This window comes from Pezoporus flaviventris, unplaced genomic scaffold, assembly GCF_033815535.1.
Source record: "Pezoporus flaviventris isolate CSIRO_AGI_PZ_B2104156 unplaced genomic scaffold, CSIRO_AGI_Pfla_v1 ptg000059l, whole genome shotgun sequence".
NCBI classification, from domain to species: domain Eukaryota; kingdom Metazoa; phylum Chordata; class Aves; order Psittaciformes; family Psittacidae; genus Pezoporus; species Pezoporus flaviventris.
The window spans coordinates 1,238,051-1,255,595 of NW_026892607.1; the positions used below are offsets into that span (position 1 = coordinate 1,238,051).

The 17,545-nt window shown below is 46.9% G+C and overlaps 1 protein-coding gene across 2 annotated transcripts in view; it reads left to right on the forward strand.

Annotated features, from left to right (window-relative positions):
* Positions 1–217: 217 nt before the first annotated feature.
* The window catches only part of CACHD1 (cache domain containing 1), a 108,796-nt gene continuing 91,468 nt past the window's right edge, over positions 218–17,545 (forward strand). For both annotated transcript variants that reach the window (XM_061469682.1, XM_061469683.1), the window contains exon 1: positions 218–667. In XM_061469682.1, the coding sequence (XP_061325666.1) occupies positions 464–667 (204 nt within the window). In that variant the 5' untranslated portion in view covers positions 218–463. The remainder of the gene's footprint in view (positions 668–17,545) is intronic.

Below are 17,545 nucleotides of genomic sequence, written 5' to 3' on the forward strand. Positions count from 1 at the left end.
TGCGGCTCCCGCAGCCTCCGCTCCGCGCCCGGGGCCGGTGCGGGCTCCCCTCCGGCAGCGGCCGGGGCGGGGCGGTAGCGGAGGGAGGGGGGTAACTCCCGTCCCGTCCCGTCCCGTCCCGTCTCGTCTCGGAGCTGCCCCCGCCCGCAGCGCGGCGGCACCAGACGCCTCCCTCTCCCCGCGGCGCCTCCGCTCCCGATCCCGGCCCCGCCGCTCCCGCTCCTCCTCCGCTCCGCAGTTTGCGTCTCTCCGGTCGCCTCCGCTCTTCAGTGAGCGGCGGGGCCGCGGCGCGCAGTGTGCCCCGGAGCCGGGCTCCCAGCCCGCCGAGCCGTCGTCGTCCCCCTGCATGGCGGCCGCGCCGCAGCCCTGAACCGGGGCCCGGGGGGGAGGCGGTGCGGGAGTCGCCGGGGGCGGGTTGGAAGTGGCCCGGAGGCGGTGCCCGCGGCTCTCCCGCCGCGGCAGCATGGCGCGGGGCGGTGGGCGGCTGGAGGCCGCTGCCCGGGGCCGCCGCCCGCGGGGTCGGGGTGCGCTCGGCCTGCTCTGCCTGGCGCTGCTCTGCGCGCTGGGGGCCGCCGAGGCCGAGTTCTCCATCCTGGACGAGGCGCAAGTTCTGGCCGCGCAGATGAGGACGCTCGCCACCGAGGAGCTGGGGGTCGTCACCATGCAGGTACGGCCTCGCCTGGTTTTCCCTCCTCCCCTCCCTCCTCCACACGCTCTTCCCGGTTCCTGTTTTGCCCTTTCTTCCCTCATTCCTCTCCTTTTCCCCCCTTACAACTCGCCCTCTCTCCCGGTTCTTTTCTTCTTTGCGAACTTTCCCTCCCCCTGGTGAGGGGTCGCCGCTCCCCGGCCCCGCTCCCCTCAGCACCCCGCGGCTCCGCTGAGGAGAAGGAGTCTGGCGGGAGGGAAGCCGCCGGACTCCCGTTTTGTTTGTAATTTACACAATAGAAACGGGCAGAAAACGCCTCCCCCCGAAGTCCTGAGGGTTGGTTTTTAGCGAAGGGGTCCGATCCCGGCCTTGGGGGTGACTGCGGCGTCGTGGCTTGGTGCTAAACCTGCCCCCAGCCCGAGCATCCATCCCTGTGCCTGCTGGCCAGGAGCTGCGATGAGTCCAGTCTTGTCCCAGACCGCTCCGATCGGGATGAAGAAACGCTTCCCGGCCCGAGAGTGCGTTAGAACAAGTATAGTCAGATGCTGTAGTGCGTTTCGGTGTTGGGGTGAAGGTGGGGATGGGGAATTGTTTGCCTCTCAGCCTTAGAAGTGCGATCTTAATGGGGTGTTCGTGTGTGGACTGGTGCTTCTTGCAGAGTGAGCTGGTACCTGCGTTACAGCCATCGGCTCTCTTGGAGGGGGGGGGAAGTGAAATCAGATCCCAAGCGGCTTCCCGGGGAAGGTACGGTCAGTAGCAAATGCAGTTTTAAAAGCTGCCACAACTGAAAAGGAGACACTTTCATAGGAGCAGCAGGGGTCTCTACCCAAATGGCCTTTTATCTTCTCTAAACTGGCTTCATTCTCTCACCTCTGAAGCATCATTGTGTTAGCCGGCCTCCTAGGGCTGCGTTTTGTCCGGGGAAACACTGAGCTGTCTCTTGTCCCTCATGCTAAGAAGACGTGGATTTAAATGACTTCACTTAACAAGGTAGATTATTGATGTACCGAATTCAGGGAAGTCACTTTTTTTCCCTGGCGCTGTGCATATGCATGCATGTATTTCCCTCAAAAAGATATGAGCATAATCCTGTAACTGGTGGAGTCCCTGGTTAATGCAAATTAAGTCAGTCTAATTGCCTTGCTAAATCTGTTGCTGTTGTTAAAAAAGCCCTAATTCGATCAGCTCAGCGCATACTGTCTTTAAAATAGCAACTCAGAAATACACGTTACCTTGCTGTGTTACACTAGCTAACCATGGGGTGAGCCAGGCTTTCTGCCCCAGAATTGCATCAGTGACACAAACTCGTGCACAGTCTGGATGGCAGTGCTCAGGGATGCAGATAATGTTCAAACTGAGTTTACTATTACCTGGATATTTAAGGCCCCAAAGTAATTTCATGCGGCGAAACCAGTAGTTAAACTCTGAAAACCCTTTTCATAACCGAGCTCTATTTTTATATGCTTAATATTTTGGCTGTCTTAACTCCCATCAAGCTAATGCACAGCCTGTCCTTTGCTCCCCCCTGTAACATTATTACAGCTGTTTAAGATTAAAACCCGGTGGGAACAAACCTCCCCTGATTTTAGAAGCTTCTTTGCCGACTTCCTACAGTAGAACAAAAAAATGTTATGACATATGTCACTGCAGCCCGTGATTCTCGTTTGATTTTAGGGTAAGAATTCCCCAACCCTGCTCAGGCAGGGCCGGGTGTAGCTGGCACAGAATTAAATGCCCTTTTCTCTGTGCATGAGGCTGTTGGTGCTGTGTGGTGGGTTGCTTGTGCTGCAGGACTATTGGTGCAGTGGGGATATTTGGGCTGATGCGGGCAGATGCCATGGTGGGGCTGTGCCTGGGCAGAAAGGATGAGAAAGAAGAAGAGCGAGAATGATTTGGGGGTTTAATTGGGTTTAAATCAAGGGGTGTTGGGTTTACTGTAGTGACAGGCCCCAAATCAGGACCTGGTGAGAGGAAGTTGCGGTAGCAAGAGGAAGGATTAATACCCGACCATTTGGGAGCTGCGGTTTTATTTAGCTTCATAAACTGTAGAGGAGGAAGAGGCAGGATTTAACACTTCCCTTGCATGCTCTCTTCATGCTTTGGTCCTTGCCAATTGTCTGCACATCCTGGTAATAGGCAGGAGGAGGTGTCACCAGCCACCGGAGCGGGACGCGTCTGTGGGAGAGGGCTTTGGAGGAAGGGTAGGTCTGGGCTGGAGGAAGCATCCAATGAGTGAACGAGCAGGTGGAAACACTTCAGTAGAGTGAAGGTAAGAGGTTGGTTTGGGTGTGTTTCCAGTCTGGAAAAAGAGGGAATTGTAGACAGAGCCTCCATAAATGCAGGAAGGGAGGATGAAGTGGAGCCTCCAGAGCGGGCACTAGAGGAGCAAGTGGAAGAGGTAAGAGGAGAACCATGGTGTTTGTGAGCCTTAAATGCTTGTGGAAAAGGGCAGACAGTAACACATATGGAAGCTGGGAGATAGAAAAGGCATTAGATTTCTGTTGGAGCAGCCATCAGTGCTATCAATGAGATTTGTCTCCTCCGCTCGGCATCTGCTTCCTGCGATACATTCTTCCACCAGTGTTTCATGTCGTTAGTCCAACAGCAAGAAGGACTTTGTGGTTTTAATCAAATCATGTTGTTTTGCATTCTTGAGAGGAATGAGGTGCGTGTTAATCCACTTTGTAATATGTAGGCTGAAGGTACAAGAAGAGCAAGGATGAGAGATTTGTGATGCCAGCATCAGCCTGACAGTTGTTTTTGGCACTCGCACCACAGCTTTCTGTTTAAAGGCACTTGCATGAGCGCATTATCTGACTATTACCTGAAGTAATGCTTTTTCTCGCCTAAGTGCTCTGATTTCATACATACTTTTATTCCTTGAATGGTACTGCACAGAGCAGCTGGGGATAGTGTAATGTACGTGACAACACCATTTGCAGAACGCATTGGACTGTGGTTTAACAGTTTCTTATTTAAGTTTCAAATTAGAATATCCACGTTTGTATCATAAGAAGTATTCACTCCATGAGAACATGTTTTGGGTGCTGCAGGCAGAAGGTTCCTGTGTGTTACTGTCCTCAGTGTCATTTGCTCCTGTGGGTTACTGTTACCTGTGTGTCTGTGTGTTACTATCCTGGGTGTTATGTCTCCAGGAGTGGTGACATATAGAAAGTTCATTGATTGTTTGACTTCTTCTATTGCACCAATCAATTATTGTTCCCACCTCCAAGGAGAAGCTGCTGTTTTGTGGTGGGTGCTGGTCCTGTAGTAGGACACAGGTACAGTACCTACAGGCACTCATCGCCGTTACTTTCCCTTTTTGTTTGCTAGAGCACGTGTTGACAGCACTCGTATCATTACAGGGAGCAGCTTTTGGCAGCAGGCTGCATCCTTGGAAGACCGAGTGCAATCACATCTCCACTTGCCAGTCTGAGCAGCTGTAATACTTGTCGTTGCTCAGTAGACTGTACCTTAAATAGCCTGATATCATTTGCAGAGGAGCTGGAGCTTGGTCAGTGAGTAGCTTGTGTGACAGTCCTGCAATATATTCTCCTGTGCAGAGCTGGTACTCAGCAGCAATTAAAAGCTTATCATCCGTTTTTACTAAAATCAAAACTAAATTGGTGGTTGTGGCATGACCTGCTAGTTTCACCATCCCTGTTACCTGGCTCTTCTGATCCTGGCTTCTGTGACCTGGTTGAAATTACAGAGTAGGTTGTTGGTTCAGACAACTGAAGTTCTTGGTTTTGACCAGCTTTAACCTTTTAAAGCTGCAGGGGGTATCCATGGTGAGGGCTATTTTTTGATAGTGTGGGGCAAGGTAACATTTCCACCTCCAAAACAGAGGGATAACGCATCCAGAGTTGAAAGGATTAAGCAGTGCTTTGAAGATGAAAAGCATTAAGTGCTTCTATAACTTTCAAAATGCATGTTGATGTTTCTAGCCAGATAGTAACAAAAGTTACAGGCCCAGAGGGCCTTGGATGTTTTCGAAGGCAGCTCTGCCATCTTAATCCTTTACACTGACTCCATGAAGGAAGCACAGTCCTTTGTCATTTTCTGCTACTGCTCTTGAAGCTTGGAAGGAAAAAATCAGGCATGTTGGATCTGAAAACAGGAGTTTGCTGGTTGTTTTTTTTCCTGTTTGGGTTGGTGGTTGTGTTTTTTAATTATATTAATACTTGTTCAGGTGATGTTCTGATGTGTAAAATAGCAAACAGCACAGTACAAGCTTCTCCAGGTTGATTGCAAAGCATACTATTTACTTATTTTACTAGTAACTTCTTTGGCCGTATGTTTCTGAAGAAGCACAGATTGTGCACAGACCACAGTGACACAGAGATGGGGAGATGTCCAGGGAGGAATAGGGGATAGGGAGGAATCCCTGATGCCATTGTTCTGGAAAATCCACATTCCTTGAAGATTTCTGGGTGATGGCAGAGAGTTGCAGTCATCAGAACTGTCCATTTATTTAATCCCTTTGAAAATAGACACTGATAGACTGCAGTATTTTTTCCCTAATGGGATGGTCTTTTGGCTAATGGCTGGAATTAGGTCTTAGAAGAGAGAAATCCCATTTTGAGCTGCTCTGCACACCATTTGAGATGCCGGAACTGGGGGTTTCCCACATTTCCCTGCTGCTTTCCGTGGGTATTTACAAACAGACCTGTTGGTGACTGTACGGTGCTTTCTCGATGTACAGCGCTGGGTCTGAAGCCTGGACCTCTGTTTATCCTCAACTACAGGGCAGCAGAGAAAACTGCTTCCTTTTTCTTGTTTTTCCTTTTATTTTCAGGTTGCTTCCAGCTTGTGAAGCTGAAATACAATAGAGAACTGTAAGTAAGGAAGGCTGATAAATATTTGACTCTATCTTTTTTTTCTTTTAATTATTATTTGGCAGTAGTGTGCACTTCAGTGATAATTACAGAGCAGAAACCAGTGGAGTAAACCCTCATCTGTTTTACATGATTAAATCTTGGTTTGAATCCAGCTGCAGCAGCCTTGTTCAAGGCGCTCTGAAAGCCCAACTCTGCAGCAATTTCTCATCCTGTTCCACTTGGATTCTTAGGGCTTTTTTTTTTCTCCTGGCATGAAACACTTCAGAAAGACAGGAGAGATCCTGGTGGAAGGGCAGGGAAATGGCTGCACGTAGGAGACAGAATGTGAATTTTTAATTAGGCTTTGAGTTGTTTCTTCAAAGCACGAGGACATCGTTAGGATGTAAGTCATGTTGCATTAGCACAGACTGACATTTCACTTCAAACAGGAGGAAGGCAGCTGTCCTGTGCAGATAAAAGTTGCTGAGCGTGGTGCAGCAAGGTGGAATGGCAGATAATTACTTGTCCCCTGCACTGCTGTGACCAAGGACCCTGCCAGTCATGGCAGGGACAGGAAGGGTTATTAGCAGCAAGAAATCCAGGTACGCTGTGAAGCGATTGGGAATCTCTTGGCTGTGGCAGGGCTGATAACACATGTGTTAAGAAGGTGCAAAAGTAAATGTAGCGTGTGTTAGCCCTCCTTTTTCTTGGCTTAATTCAGCTGAGGAGGAATGGTTCAGTGCCTGACAGCTGAACGTAGCAGAGAGGCTGCTCTGCTGCCTGCAGCTTGGCCAGGGAGCAGAGAGGGAAAAAGGGAGTGCTTATTGCCAACTAACATCGAGTGCTTCGCCTTCCTTCAGACAGAAAGGCACGGTGTGTTTGAGAATGGAAGGAAATGTGAAGTATTAAAAGGAACTGGATGATCTTAAGGTGCTTTCCAACCCTGTCTATTCTATGATTCGTGTGTGTGTGTGTGTGTTTACCAGTTATTCTTTTATGTCTGTGGATAAAAGGAAGGGTTAGCAGATTAGTCTGTGTTTGTCAGAGAGGTTTGGGTTGGGAGGGACCTTAAAGCTCATCCGGTTCCGAGCCCGTGCCACAGGCAGGGACACCTTCCACTAGAGCAGCTTGCTCCAAGCCCCATCCAAACTTACTGTTAAACAGCATTAGTATTTGTGCTTGTTTAACTGATTGTTTTCAGTTCATCAGTTATTGGTGAAAAACTGGCAAAGAAACTATTGGAGCCTTGTCAGCTCAGTACCCTCATGTGTGGACGTGCCCAGCAATGAGGAGGTACCCAGACTGCTCCATGGTTCGAATTGCTCACGGTTGGGATATAGGGCTGCTCAAGTGTGAATCTGGCTGTTGGTGAAGCCAAGCCTGGGAATGGCAATGCTTTGTGGATCAGAGCTTATGGGAGCTTTGTTGGGGACTTAAAGGATTGGCTAATGTCCCAGGAGTGATATTTTTTGTATGTAGTTGAATAGGAAAATACCAACTTCTGGTCTTTTTTCCTGTTTTCTTGTACATGGATAATTACTTACACTTAATTTTTGAAGCTGTACTTGTTTGATTGTATCAGCCTTTGTTTTGTATATCAGAAATTCTGCTAGGTTTTGGCTAACAGCTCTACTACCTCTCGTGTCACAGGCTTAATGCAGAATAAAGTGTAAAATGATAAAGTATGAGGGACTGCATTCTGCAGTCATTGTTTTCCTGTAGTATATTGTTGCTCAATAACATGCAATGTTAATGAAATCTGGACAGATTTCCTTGTGCTCTCTTTCCCATGGAAAACAGAGTTTAACACCATCGATACTGACCCAGCGTCTGTTGTGAAGACATGCCTTTTCTGATATAAACCAGAGTACATATGAAGTCATGGCTTGAGTCTTGCATTATGTGTACTCTTCCCCAGTACAGACTTCTGTATGTGTGTAATTTAGCAGAGAAAATCTGAGTTGAGTTTGAAATGATGATGGTGCCCCAAGTCAATGCTACCTATTTCCAACCCCATGAAAAGTTTTAGCGGACCCACTTTGTCAACTGCCTGTAAAACCTCTGTAGTCTCCCATGTGATTGGGCAAAAGTATATTTGCACAACTACAATCATTAGTAAAACCAACCTGTTACATCTCCCTTTACCAGCTCCTCGGCCACAAGCTGCTAAACCCAGCTTCTCACTAGTGCTGCTTCCCTTCAGGCACACGGTTTTACTCAACTTTGACAACGTGATTTGAAGCTGCAACCACTCCATTAGAACAGAAAAGCCCTGACACCTCTGAGGAAAGCTGTAATTTCACTTCCAGCATTTCTGTGGAGCTGTCTGGCCAGTGCTCTCCGTCTGGTTTTGGCCATCTTTTGCACGTACTTCTGCGATGCAGAAGGAGTTTTTGGCTATGCTTCTGATCGTCGCAGGTGGGAATGAGGCCAGGGGGAAAGGCTTCAAAATAGACACATCTGGCAGTTGCCATAAAGTTTCTAGAAGCTGGGATGACTTAAGCAGAAGTCCCTGTGCAGGATTATGTGAGTAGTTTTGTGCTGCTTTCTGTGCATTTCAGACCAGATTGCACGTGAAAGTAAGTTCTGCTTAATGGTGATAATATGATGGTACCACACCAAAGGGATTAGGTACCCCCATGACCACGTTGTCTCTGGTTCAGTCCCTGCTTCTCTTGCTTTCAGCACAGGAAGTATTAGAAGTATTTCCTCTTGGGCCGTACTTTCACCTCAGGAGTAATAGCAAACAAAACCTGGGAGGTGTTTGTGGTGATGGGGTGGAGGGGAGAAGGGACAGACCCAAAAATAGCTATATTGGGAGCCTGTTTGCCTGGAGCAAGTGCAGGCTCTGAGCCAAGGCTGAAAAGAGCTTCCCAGCCCTTGGGAACTTGTTGGAAAATAAAGGACCCCCAAATTGTGCAGTTCAGGAGCATAAGATTTTATCACAGCAAACCCTCTTTTGGTGTGATGCTAGCGTTTGATACTGAAATGAATGGCACGTTAGCAAAGCCTCTTGGTTTTAACCAAATAAGCAGCAATCTTCACCACTTCTTCCCTAGAAGCCACATTAGCACAAGGAAGATCAGCTATGGGATCCCTACAGGCTTGTGGTCGTTTTCCCGTACCACGTGACAGTGGATGGGGATGAAAACTGGTGGAATAGTGCTACACCTGCAGGGAGAGGTGTTCAGCAGCATCCAGATGACAGCGTGGCCAGTGCCGACAGCAGAGCTGTTCCTGGCTGAGGACCATTCTGTGTCTGCTGTGTATCAGGTAATGTGTGACAGGGTGGGATGATTCAGCTCATCGATGCATCCCAAACCTGGCTGCTGCTTCGGGAATGGGAGAAAGCCCAAGTCCTTGGCAGAGACCAGTCGTGTTTGACTTGCACTGGTACTATTTTACCTCCAAGCAGTAAGGAAGAGGAACAACAAATTGTGTGCTGCTTTTTGGGCTGCAGTGGATGCTGAGATGTTGTATGTGTTGGCAAGCATCAGGTGAGGAATGATTTTTGGGAATCTTTTACAACAGGCACCTTGGTTTGGCTACAGAGGTGTGCACTGTGGGAGCAATTTGAAGTTTGCCTGAAGTGTTTGTTTTCGGTGGTAGCCTAACCAGTGCAAATCAACCCATGGGCAAATGCTGATGGAAGATTGGTACAGAAGAAGATCATTTTTGGGATATTTTTCAGGTTTTGTTCATGGTCAGTGAACTGGCGGGTTCTTTTCCCTTGCTTTTCCCAATATGGAATTAATTTGGGGTTTTTGACTTGGATTTTGGAGATCTAAACACCATTTGTGGAGGAAAAGAAAGCAGCAGGGTCTCTCATCATTGCAAGGAGTGTAAAACAGAGGAGGAAGGACCGCCACAACTCAGTGGATCCTAAATTGCAGCTCAGTGTTTTGTTAGGAAGCGGGTGCACTGGCTGCAGGTGCCACTTCAGCTGACAGCAGCCAGCACGGTCAAGCAGGAGACACAAAGAATTGTGTGCAATGGGAATTTCTTCCTTGTCTTTCATTTCTTTTGTCAGTGGCTATTCAGGACTGCCAGGTGTCATGTGGGATTTATTCCCTTGGTCTGGCTTGGTGGAGGAAACAGTTTACAGGGAAAACTGCACTTTGGTGCAGGTAGGAGGACAGGAATAAGGACTGGGGAGGGCTTGTGTGTCACCATATCCAGCAGTGCTCAGGAGGCTGTTTTAAACTGTATATTTCAGAGATCCTTGCTCTGTTAGATTAAACTTAGAAGTGTTATTCCTGGATGCTCAGTCTCTGGTGCCTGCTTGTCATGACTTAAAAAAAGACAAAGGTTAATATTCAAATACATTGCAGGAAAGTTGCATTGCATTGAAACTTCAGTCCTTTTTAGGTTTAGCATCCCCCCCCCCCCCCCATGGCAGAAAGTTGGAACTGGATGATCTCAAGGTCCTTTCCAACTCAAACCATTCTATGATTCTATGCTTATGTTGAAAATACAAAGCTAACATCACTTATGTAGCCTGCCTTATCCTGTGAGTTCCTGCCCAGTAGTGTGATTTGGGGAAAAATGAAGTCTAGTTTTCATTTTGGGTTGAAATGAAGCTATAATTTAAGATGATACCGTTCTGTCTCTTTTGAATCCTCCTGGTGTTGTGTTTTCAGTAGCTGCTCTGAGGGACATGCTTGATAGGAATGACTAACTGTTTATATCTGTTTGGTAAGAAACTGAATCTAATGATTTTCAAAGTCCTGATCCACCATGATGTCAGATAAAAGTGATTTTGCCTCTCCCTTCATATTTATGCATTTATTCAGGAAGTTGTTGACTGTAAGGCTAGAAATACATTTAAAAAAGTAGGTGCTGGTAATTGCCAGCTCAGTCTTTGAAACGCTGCTTTTTCATAGGAATCCAAGAATAGAAAACCTCCAAAAATAAATGAAACCCAACAAACATTGCCATGGGTTTTGGTGCTTGGAATGGAGGATTTCTCTTTGAGGAGCAGAGGTGCAGTGGCTATTTTGAGAAGGAAAGACTTGGAGTCAGGATGAAAAGAGTGCAGACCTGCTATGTGAAGGCTCATTTGAAAAGCAAGACCTGCTGTGTGTGCTCTCTGCTTTGAGTGTGTCTTCTGGATGATTTAATAGGGCCTGAAAATTCTTGCTAAAGGAGAAAAAGAAGCAGCTGGAAAAGGATGATATATTTATAATTAAAAATGACTGTAGAGAAATGCAATTTTTTTTGATTTTGAGCAAGCTGCTCTAGTAGAAGGTGTTCCTGCCCGTGGCAGGGGGTTGGAACTGGATGAGCTTTAAGGTCCCTCCAACCCAAACCAGTCTGGGATTCTATGAGTCTTTGGAAAGCCAACCGTATCCTGGGCTGCATCCAAAGGAGTGTGACCAGCAGGTCGAAGGAGGTGATCCTGCCCCTCTACTCTGCTCTCGTGAGGCCTCACCTGGAGCATTGTGTGCAGTTCTGGTGTCCTCAACGTAAAAAGGACATGGAACTGTTGGAACAAGTCCAGAGGAGGCCACAAGGATGATCAGGGGCTGGAGCACCTCCTGTATGAAGACAGGCTGAGGAAGTTGGGGCTGTTCAGCCTGGAGAAGAGAAGGCTGCGTGGAGACCTCAGAGCAGCTTCCAGTATCTGAAGGGGGCCCTATAGGGATGCTGGGGAGGGACTCTTCATTAGGGACTGTAGTGACAGGACAAGGGGTAACGGGTTCAAACTGAAACAGGGGAAGTTTAGATTGGATATAAGGAGGAAGTTCTTTCCTGTGAGGGTGGTGAGGCACTGGAATGGGTTGCCCAGGGAGGTTGTGAATGCTCCATCCCTGGCAGTGTTCAAGGCCAGGTTGGACAAAGCCTTGGGTGACGTGGTTTAGTGTGAGGTGTCCCTGCCCATGGCAGGGGGGCTGGAACTGGATGATCTTAAGGTTCTTTCCAACCCTGACTATTCCATGAGTCTATGAAAAAGTAATGTAGGCTATTGCCCCCTTTGAGCCAAGTCAGATAAGAACTGCTTTGCTAGATGTATGTACAGGTCAGGATTATTCCAGGCTTTTACCTGTTTTTTATGAATCCACATCTTGGTGCAGCTGCTTGCATACAAAATAATGTTATTGTGTGTTCAAGGCCTTTGACACTGAACCTTGACTCATTGGGAAGTGCAGGGGGTTCCCATGAAGTTGTACTTTGGGCTCTCTTGTGCAGACCAGAGGTGGAGCAGAGCTGGCTTCCAGCATCTCTCCACCGCTTCCTGAGCTCTATTTTGCTTGTTCTGTGTTGGTTTTGCTGTTCTGTCTCGTGTTTTCCAGCACTATCAGTGTCAGCATCAGGAGAGCACTTTGCCCTCCTCTGCGTGATGTATGTGGTGCTGAGGTGGTTGGTTCTCAGCTCTGGTGTGGCAGATGGATCAGCACAAGAAATAAGACGATTGTAACAGACCCCAGATATTTTGTGCTTGGTGGAAGGTATCCCTGTGGGACTGGCAGTGAGCTGGATGGATGCCTAAGGGCTGCGAATGGGGAGAGCTGATGTGCAGAGCACTGTCTGCATGACAAAACCCAGTGGTGTTGCAACCACCCGCTCTTCCTCTGGGTCTGCAGTGAGGAGCTGGATGGGGGTTTGCCGCTGCTGCCAGGGGATGACATTTCCTTTCCATACTGACATCAGATTCACAGCCTTTTTGGGATTCTTGCTCTGCATGAAGGTTAGAACTAACGTTAGCATCAGGCCCTAAGTCTGATCATCTGCTTGCCCAGAAATGTGTTTAAACTGTTAAAACCTCGCTGTGGAAGCTGGGCTGGCAGCGTGGCTTGCTGCAGGTCCTGCAAATGCTGGTATGTGAAGCTGGCTTTTAGCCATACCCATGCTGGTGAAGATTGTCAACTTGTGGCCCTGCTTTGATGCAGAAAGGAAAAAAGGTTCTTTTTTTCCCCTTACCTCTCGATGGACAGAGGCGAACTTGCTTTCTCCCAAGGCTGTCAGGAATGTATATCTACCTGACTTAGTCATTCAAAATCTTGGTTGATGCTGAGCCTCATGGCAAAGGGAAGGGAAGAAAAAGATGTAGAAAAGGGTGTAATGGAGAAAGTGGATGAAGTGGCTGTTTACCGCTTTGGTTTTGATGACAGCAGGAGCAAATGCTCAGGGGTTGCCCCCCCAGTTCCTCCTGATGCCATGAGGAAAGAGCACGTTCCAATCAAATTTTATCTTATTTATTCTTTTTAACTACCTGTTTGTCCTCATGCAGGTCAGGGCTTGGACCATCCTTTCTGTTTTACCCCTGAGCAGTACCAAAGGCAGAGTGGTCATAGTCTGAGGTCCCTCTGTGTCACCAAATAGAGAAATGAAAGCACTGAAACATATTAAATAGAGCTTTGGCTGGCATTGCGGCTACCAGACCTGTTTGAGTGTTACTGCAGAGGAGCTGTGAAGCATTCCCAGCTACTCATTTTAAACCCCTTGCCCAGTAATAGACTTGAAAATCTTATTGTGCAGTTGAGTAAGTGACTGAGTCTTCACTTTATAATCTCTTTCTAAAAATGTATGCACATTAACAGGACGTATTTAATAGACATAGTGCCTAGATGAAAGGGCGCTTTGTGGAAGGAGGCTTTTGTGTCCTTTCTGGATCTCTCAGCAATTCCTGCCGAGCTTCCCAAGTCTGGCTGACACCGAGCGGCACAGGAAAAGACCTTCTCGCTTTCAGCTTGAATGGAGAATAATGGGGAGTGGGGTGGGGTGGGGGAGGGAACCCCCTTCCTGACGCAGGGGGATTGGTACAGGCACTCACCAGCCAAGCATTTAACACGTTCACTTCTTCCTACCCCCAGCTGGGGCTTTGCATTTGCAATGAGCTCTGTGCTACCCTGGCAGCACAAGTGGGGCTGCGTCAAACAATAGCTGCTTCCCAGCCTGGTGACATTGAGATGGCTTTTCTCAGCCCAGGTAGTCCCTTTAGTTCTGGTTTGGGCCACAGATGGGGTTTGTCTGTAATGGCCACTTACCACAACAGCGTTTGATTACTTATTATTTTTAAATTGAGATCTGATGTTCGTTTTCATTGTCTGTTCAACTTCTCAGCTGGATTTTGGGTATTACTTTTTTGTATGTGGTTCGCCACAGATTCTTGGCGAGAAAGTGATTTTCTTTCTCAAAAGATAAGCTGCAGGGTCGTGTGTGTGTTTGGTTTGACCTGGCAAATGTCTTCGTGAGAACAAGAATCTCATGAATCTTTATTCTCCTGGGCATCTCATTCTCATTCCTGTGGGCTTCGAATTAAGTTTCCACTAGCAAAAAGACCTAAACTTTAACAAAACAATTCTGAAGTTCTCTAAATGAAGGCATCTCCTTTTGCAGTCGCTGCTGATCCACGTGCTCTGTGTGGGTACATGCAGAGGTTGTGTCACCCTTAGGCCTGTTGCAAGGACCGCAGAAAGTGTGTTGCAGTTTGGAAACGTCCGAGTGTGGATTCACAGAGAACATTAATAACAAATAAAAGGGGAGGCAAAGCAAGCCACATGCTTTTCATTAGGATGGTAGAGCTGGAGGGATGTGATTGGTGTACTTTGGAGTAGGGCTTCTAATTTGCTTGGATGGTCTGTCCCTGGTGGGAAAGGTAGATGTGCTCTGTGGGTTTAGTTCTTGCTGGTTGCTGTGCAATTGCTGCTCATGTATTTCTAAGATGAGGAGCTGGGGCTGCTGGGTGCCTCCAAACAGAGGTGTGTTGATAGCAGTAGCTCTTGCAGGGTACTTCACCTCTGCTTCTTGCCTTGGAGCCCAGCTGCCCATCTTCACCCTATTCCTTCTGTTTGCTGTGGTCACAGCTGGAGACTCCATCACTTCATGAAAGAGCATAAGTTGGTCTGTGTCTGGTTTGAGTTGAATGTCTGCAGGTTCCCCCAAAGGGTAAAGCACTGGCTTGTGCTGTGGCTGAGAGCGAAAGCTGAGGTTTACACCCAAGTACCTTCAAAGAGGATTGAAGGTATTAAACTGGAGGATGTTGCAAGAGGAACATGCATTGCCAAAGTGAATCAGGGGTGAAAGGCAGTGGGCTGGGCTCTCCCTGTGTTCCTGCGAGACTTGAAGACACTTCTTGCCTTAGGAGAAACCAAGATATTACGCATTGATGTCTTTGTTCTAATTGAGAACTGAAAAAGCTTTTAGAGACAAATCACTCAACACCTTTTTGCCAGCAGCCCCAGCAGGAGCACGTAGGATTTCTCTGTATCAAACCAAATAAAGAGCCAACCTGCTTATTTTTGAATAAAGGCTTAATCCCTTTCTAGGTGTGCTTGTAAATGGGTGCGTTCCAGGTACTGTGCACTTTGGTCAACCTCCTCTTGCCGAAGAAAAGCTCTCACATAGGCGATCCCCTTGATTTACTTCCTTCCCTAGGAGAACTGTCTTTCCCTGTTAGTCTCTACATTTAACTCTGTGTTTAATGAAGTGCATTATGTGAGGTATATGTGCAATCTTATGGTATCTTTCCCTCTGGCAAAGGACTAAGTTGTTCTTAAGTCTTTATTTACCACCCATCTTAAAGATAAAAGCTCCCTGCTTTGTGAGCTTTCCCTTACTATTTCTTTTTTAGCTTTGAGTACGACCCTTGCTTCCTTAGAGAGAATGAACCTGGAATTTCTAAGAGCCTGTGGTTGTGGTGTGTTAATTTACAGAAGAAACAGAGTTGTGTCTGCAGGGTTCAGAAACTGTTGATGGCAGCACTGGCTGCTGGAATCAGAAACTGGTAGTTTCCCCCATAATGTGGATATGCATATATTGACGGTTTTCTAACCCAGAGTGTTCCTGCTCCAAATTTCCTCTGCTTAGAGTTCCTCAAAAACATGCCACTATCAAAATGCTCACTTGGATTGTGACTCGTTTAGTAAATAACTGTGTGTTGGAAGGTGGAGCTGAGGGTTTACATTCAGAACTTGTGGGAAAAATCCTTCCCTGTGAGGGTGCTCAGGTGCTGGCACAGGGTGCCCAGAGAAGCTGTGGCTGCCCCATCCCTGGCAGTGTTCAAGGGGCTTGGAGCAAGCTGCTCTAGTGGAAGATGTCCCTGCCTGTGGCAGGGGTTGGAGCTGGATGAGCTTTAAGGTCCCTTCCAACACAAAGCAGGCTGGGATTCTGTGAATTAAGTAATTTCAGATTAAGATTAGCAGGAACTTCATCAGAAGCATGGAGCAGGGACTTCCCAGACATCACCTTGCATGTGGCATCATGATAAACGTTCATGTCGGTAACATTGTGCTAGTTTCAGCTGAATATTATACGAACACGTCCCCTTGCACTGGCCCTTCCATATGCATGGGCTTCTTACACAGATGTGATGTTACCTGTAGCCTGAAGGAGCTGGTTGAAATTCATCACGTTTGTGAATTTGGGGTCTTTTGTAAGGCTTTTTCACCAGTCAAGTGCATCTCTTTTCTAATACCGATATTCAGTGAGCTTGAGCTGCTTCTGCATAAGTTAGAGGTATTTGAGGTTATTAGTTTCTAAAAGGAGGTAAAGTGCCTGAAACTTCTGTGGGTTGATTGCAATCCCCTATGCGATTACCTCACACTTTCTACCCTACTTGATAGTGAAGTATGTGGAGAAACTCAGTGTCTGCTGTGCAGCAGTTCTGTGAACTATAAAAAGCCTCCATGTTCTGAAAGCTAGATGGATTCTCTTAAATTTTTCATTATTTCATTGCATATTTGCTGCAGGTTTTGTGTTCTTCACGTTTGATCTCTGCTTTCTTTAGGGGAGAGTTGCACGTTGAATTGAAAATCAGGTTTTGGGTTTGTCAGATGAAGGTTTCTCATGAAGAATGGTATTTGTTCCTTCTGTAATAGCCCCCGCGTGCTTTGCAGCCTGGGATAACAAGTCTTTTATTTTGTTTTCATCACAAACCCCCCACTATTGTTGTTATTACTATTTTATTTTTGGTGACTAAAACCCGAAACAGGAAATGACCCGAGACACAGTTTCCATGACACCCTCTCGCTTGAATCCAGTTTTCCAGAAGATGAAAGGCCCCAGCAGCCTTTTGATAGTGAGCAGCTAATTGGGTGGCTGATAGAGGCAGGTTTTTCTGTGTGGAAAAAAGAAAGGAGGAAAGAAGTGGAACAGCTGTGTTTGGTACATATGGATAATCCCAGATAAAACTCTCCAAGGACAAGGCAATACAGCAATGCCTCGGTGAAAGGGAAATTAGGAATCTCTGAAAGCATAAATCTGGCTTTTTGGGGGGGGGGGGGGGGGGAGCTTGTATTTAAAATCTAAATCTACTGGAATGAATGTGTTGCTAAACAATGGATTTGTCAAATCGGACCAGAACCTCTTGCTGTGTGTGAAATGGGGTGGTGGGGTTTGTTTCCAGGCAAATCCCAAGGCAAAGGCAACGTGCTCAGGTTTCTTTGCCGTTTCCTTTGCTCAGGATGTCAGAGACATTTGTCATTTTGGAATACACATTTAAATCAGAGAAGTCTCTCCTGCTGATACTGGGATGCTGATGAGTGCGTTAACATGTGTAATCTCTGCCTTCCAAAATGTAAATATTTGAAATAGATGAAACGCTGAACACAAGGACTCTTCTGATAAATGGTTTGCATCCTAGGTACTATAGCAGATTAAACACTGGGTATTCAGACAGTTTTAAATGAAGTTTATTTTACTTTCTGAGACTTGACATGATACAAAGTGCAGGTTCCCTATATGCATATAGCTGGATACAAAAATTGAGTGCAGAGCATGCAGTTCTCCCTTGTTCATTTTGCCCTTTGCCATCCCACTTAGTTTGGGATCTCCAGATGCCTGAACAAATTGTTTCTCCTCCCAGTGGGTGTTTCAAGTTGCTAAACCTGTGAGGCTGTTACTGATTGGTGTCTGGCATCTAGTTTTGATGTGAGAGGCAAGTTCTGAAGGAATCCAAATGAGTTGGGCTGTCGAACAAGATGTGCCCGATGATGGTGCAGTTTCTATGTGATAGCGTTGGCTTCTCCTACAACATACAGTAGGTGTTTCAGTGCTGCTGTATTTTATATCTCATAAAACAATTGCTACAATTGATGGCTTTTTGCTCATTAACTGTCAGTAACATTGTCCCATCCAG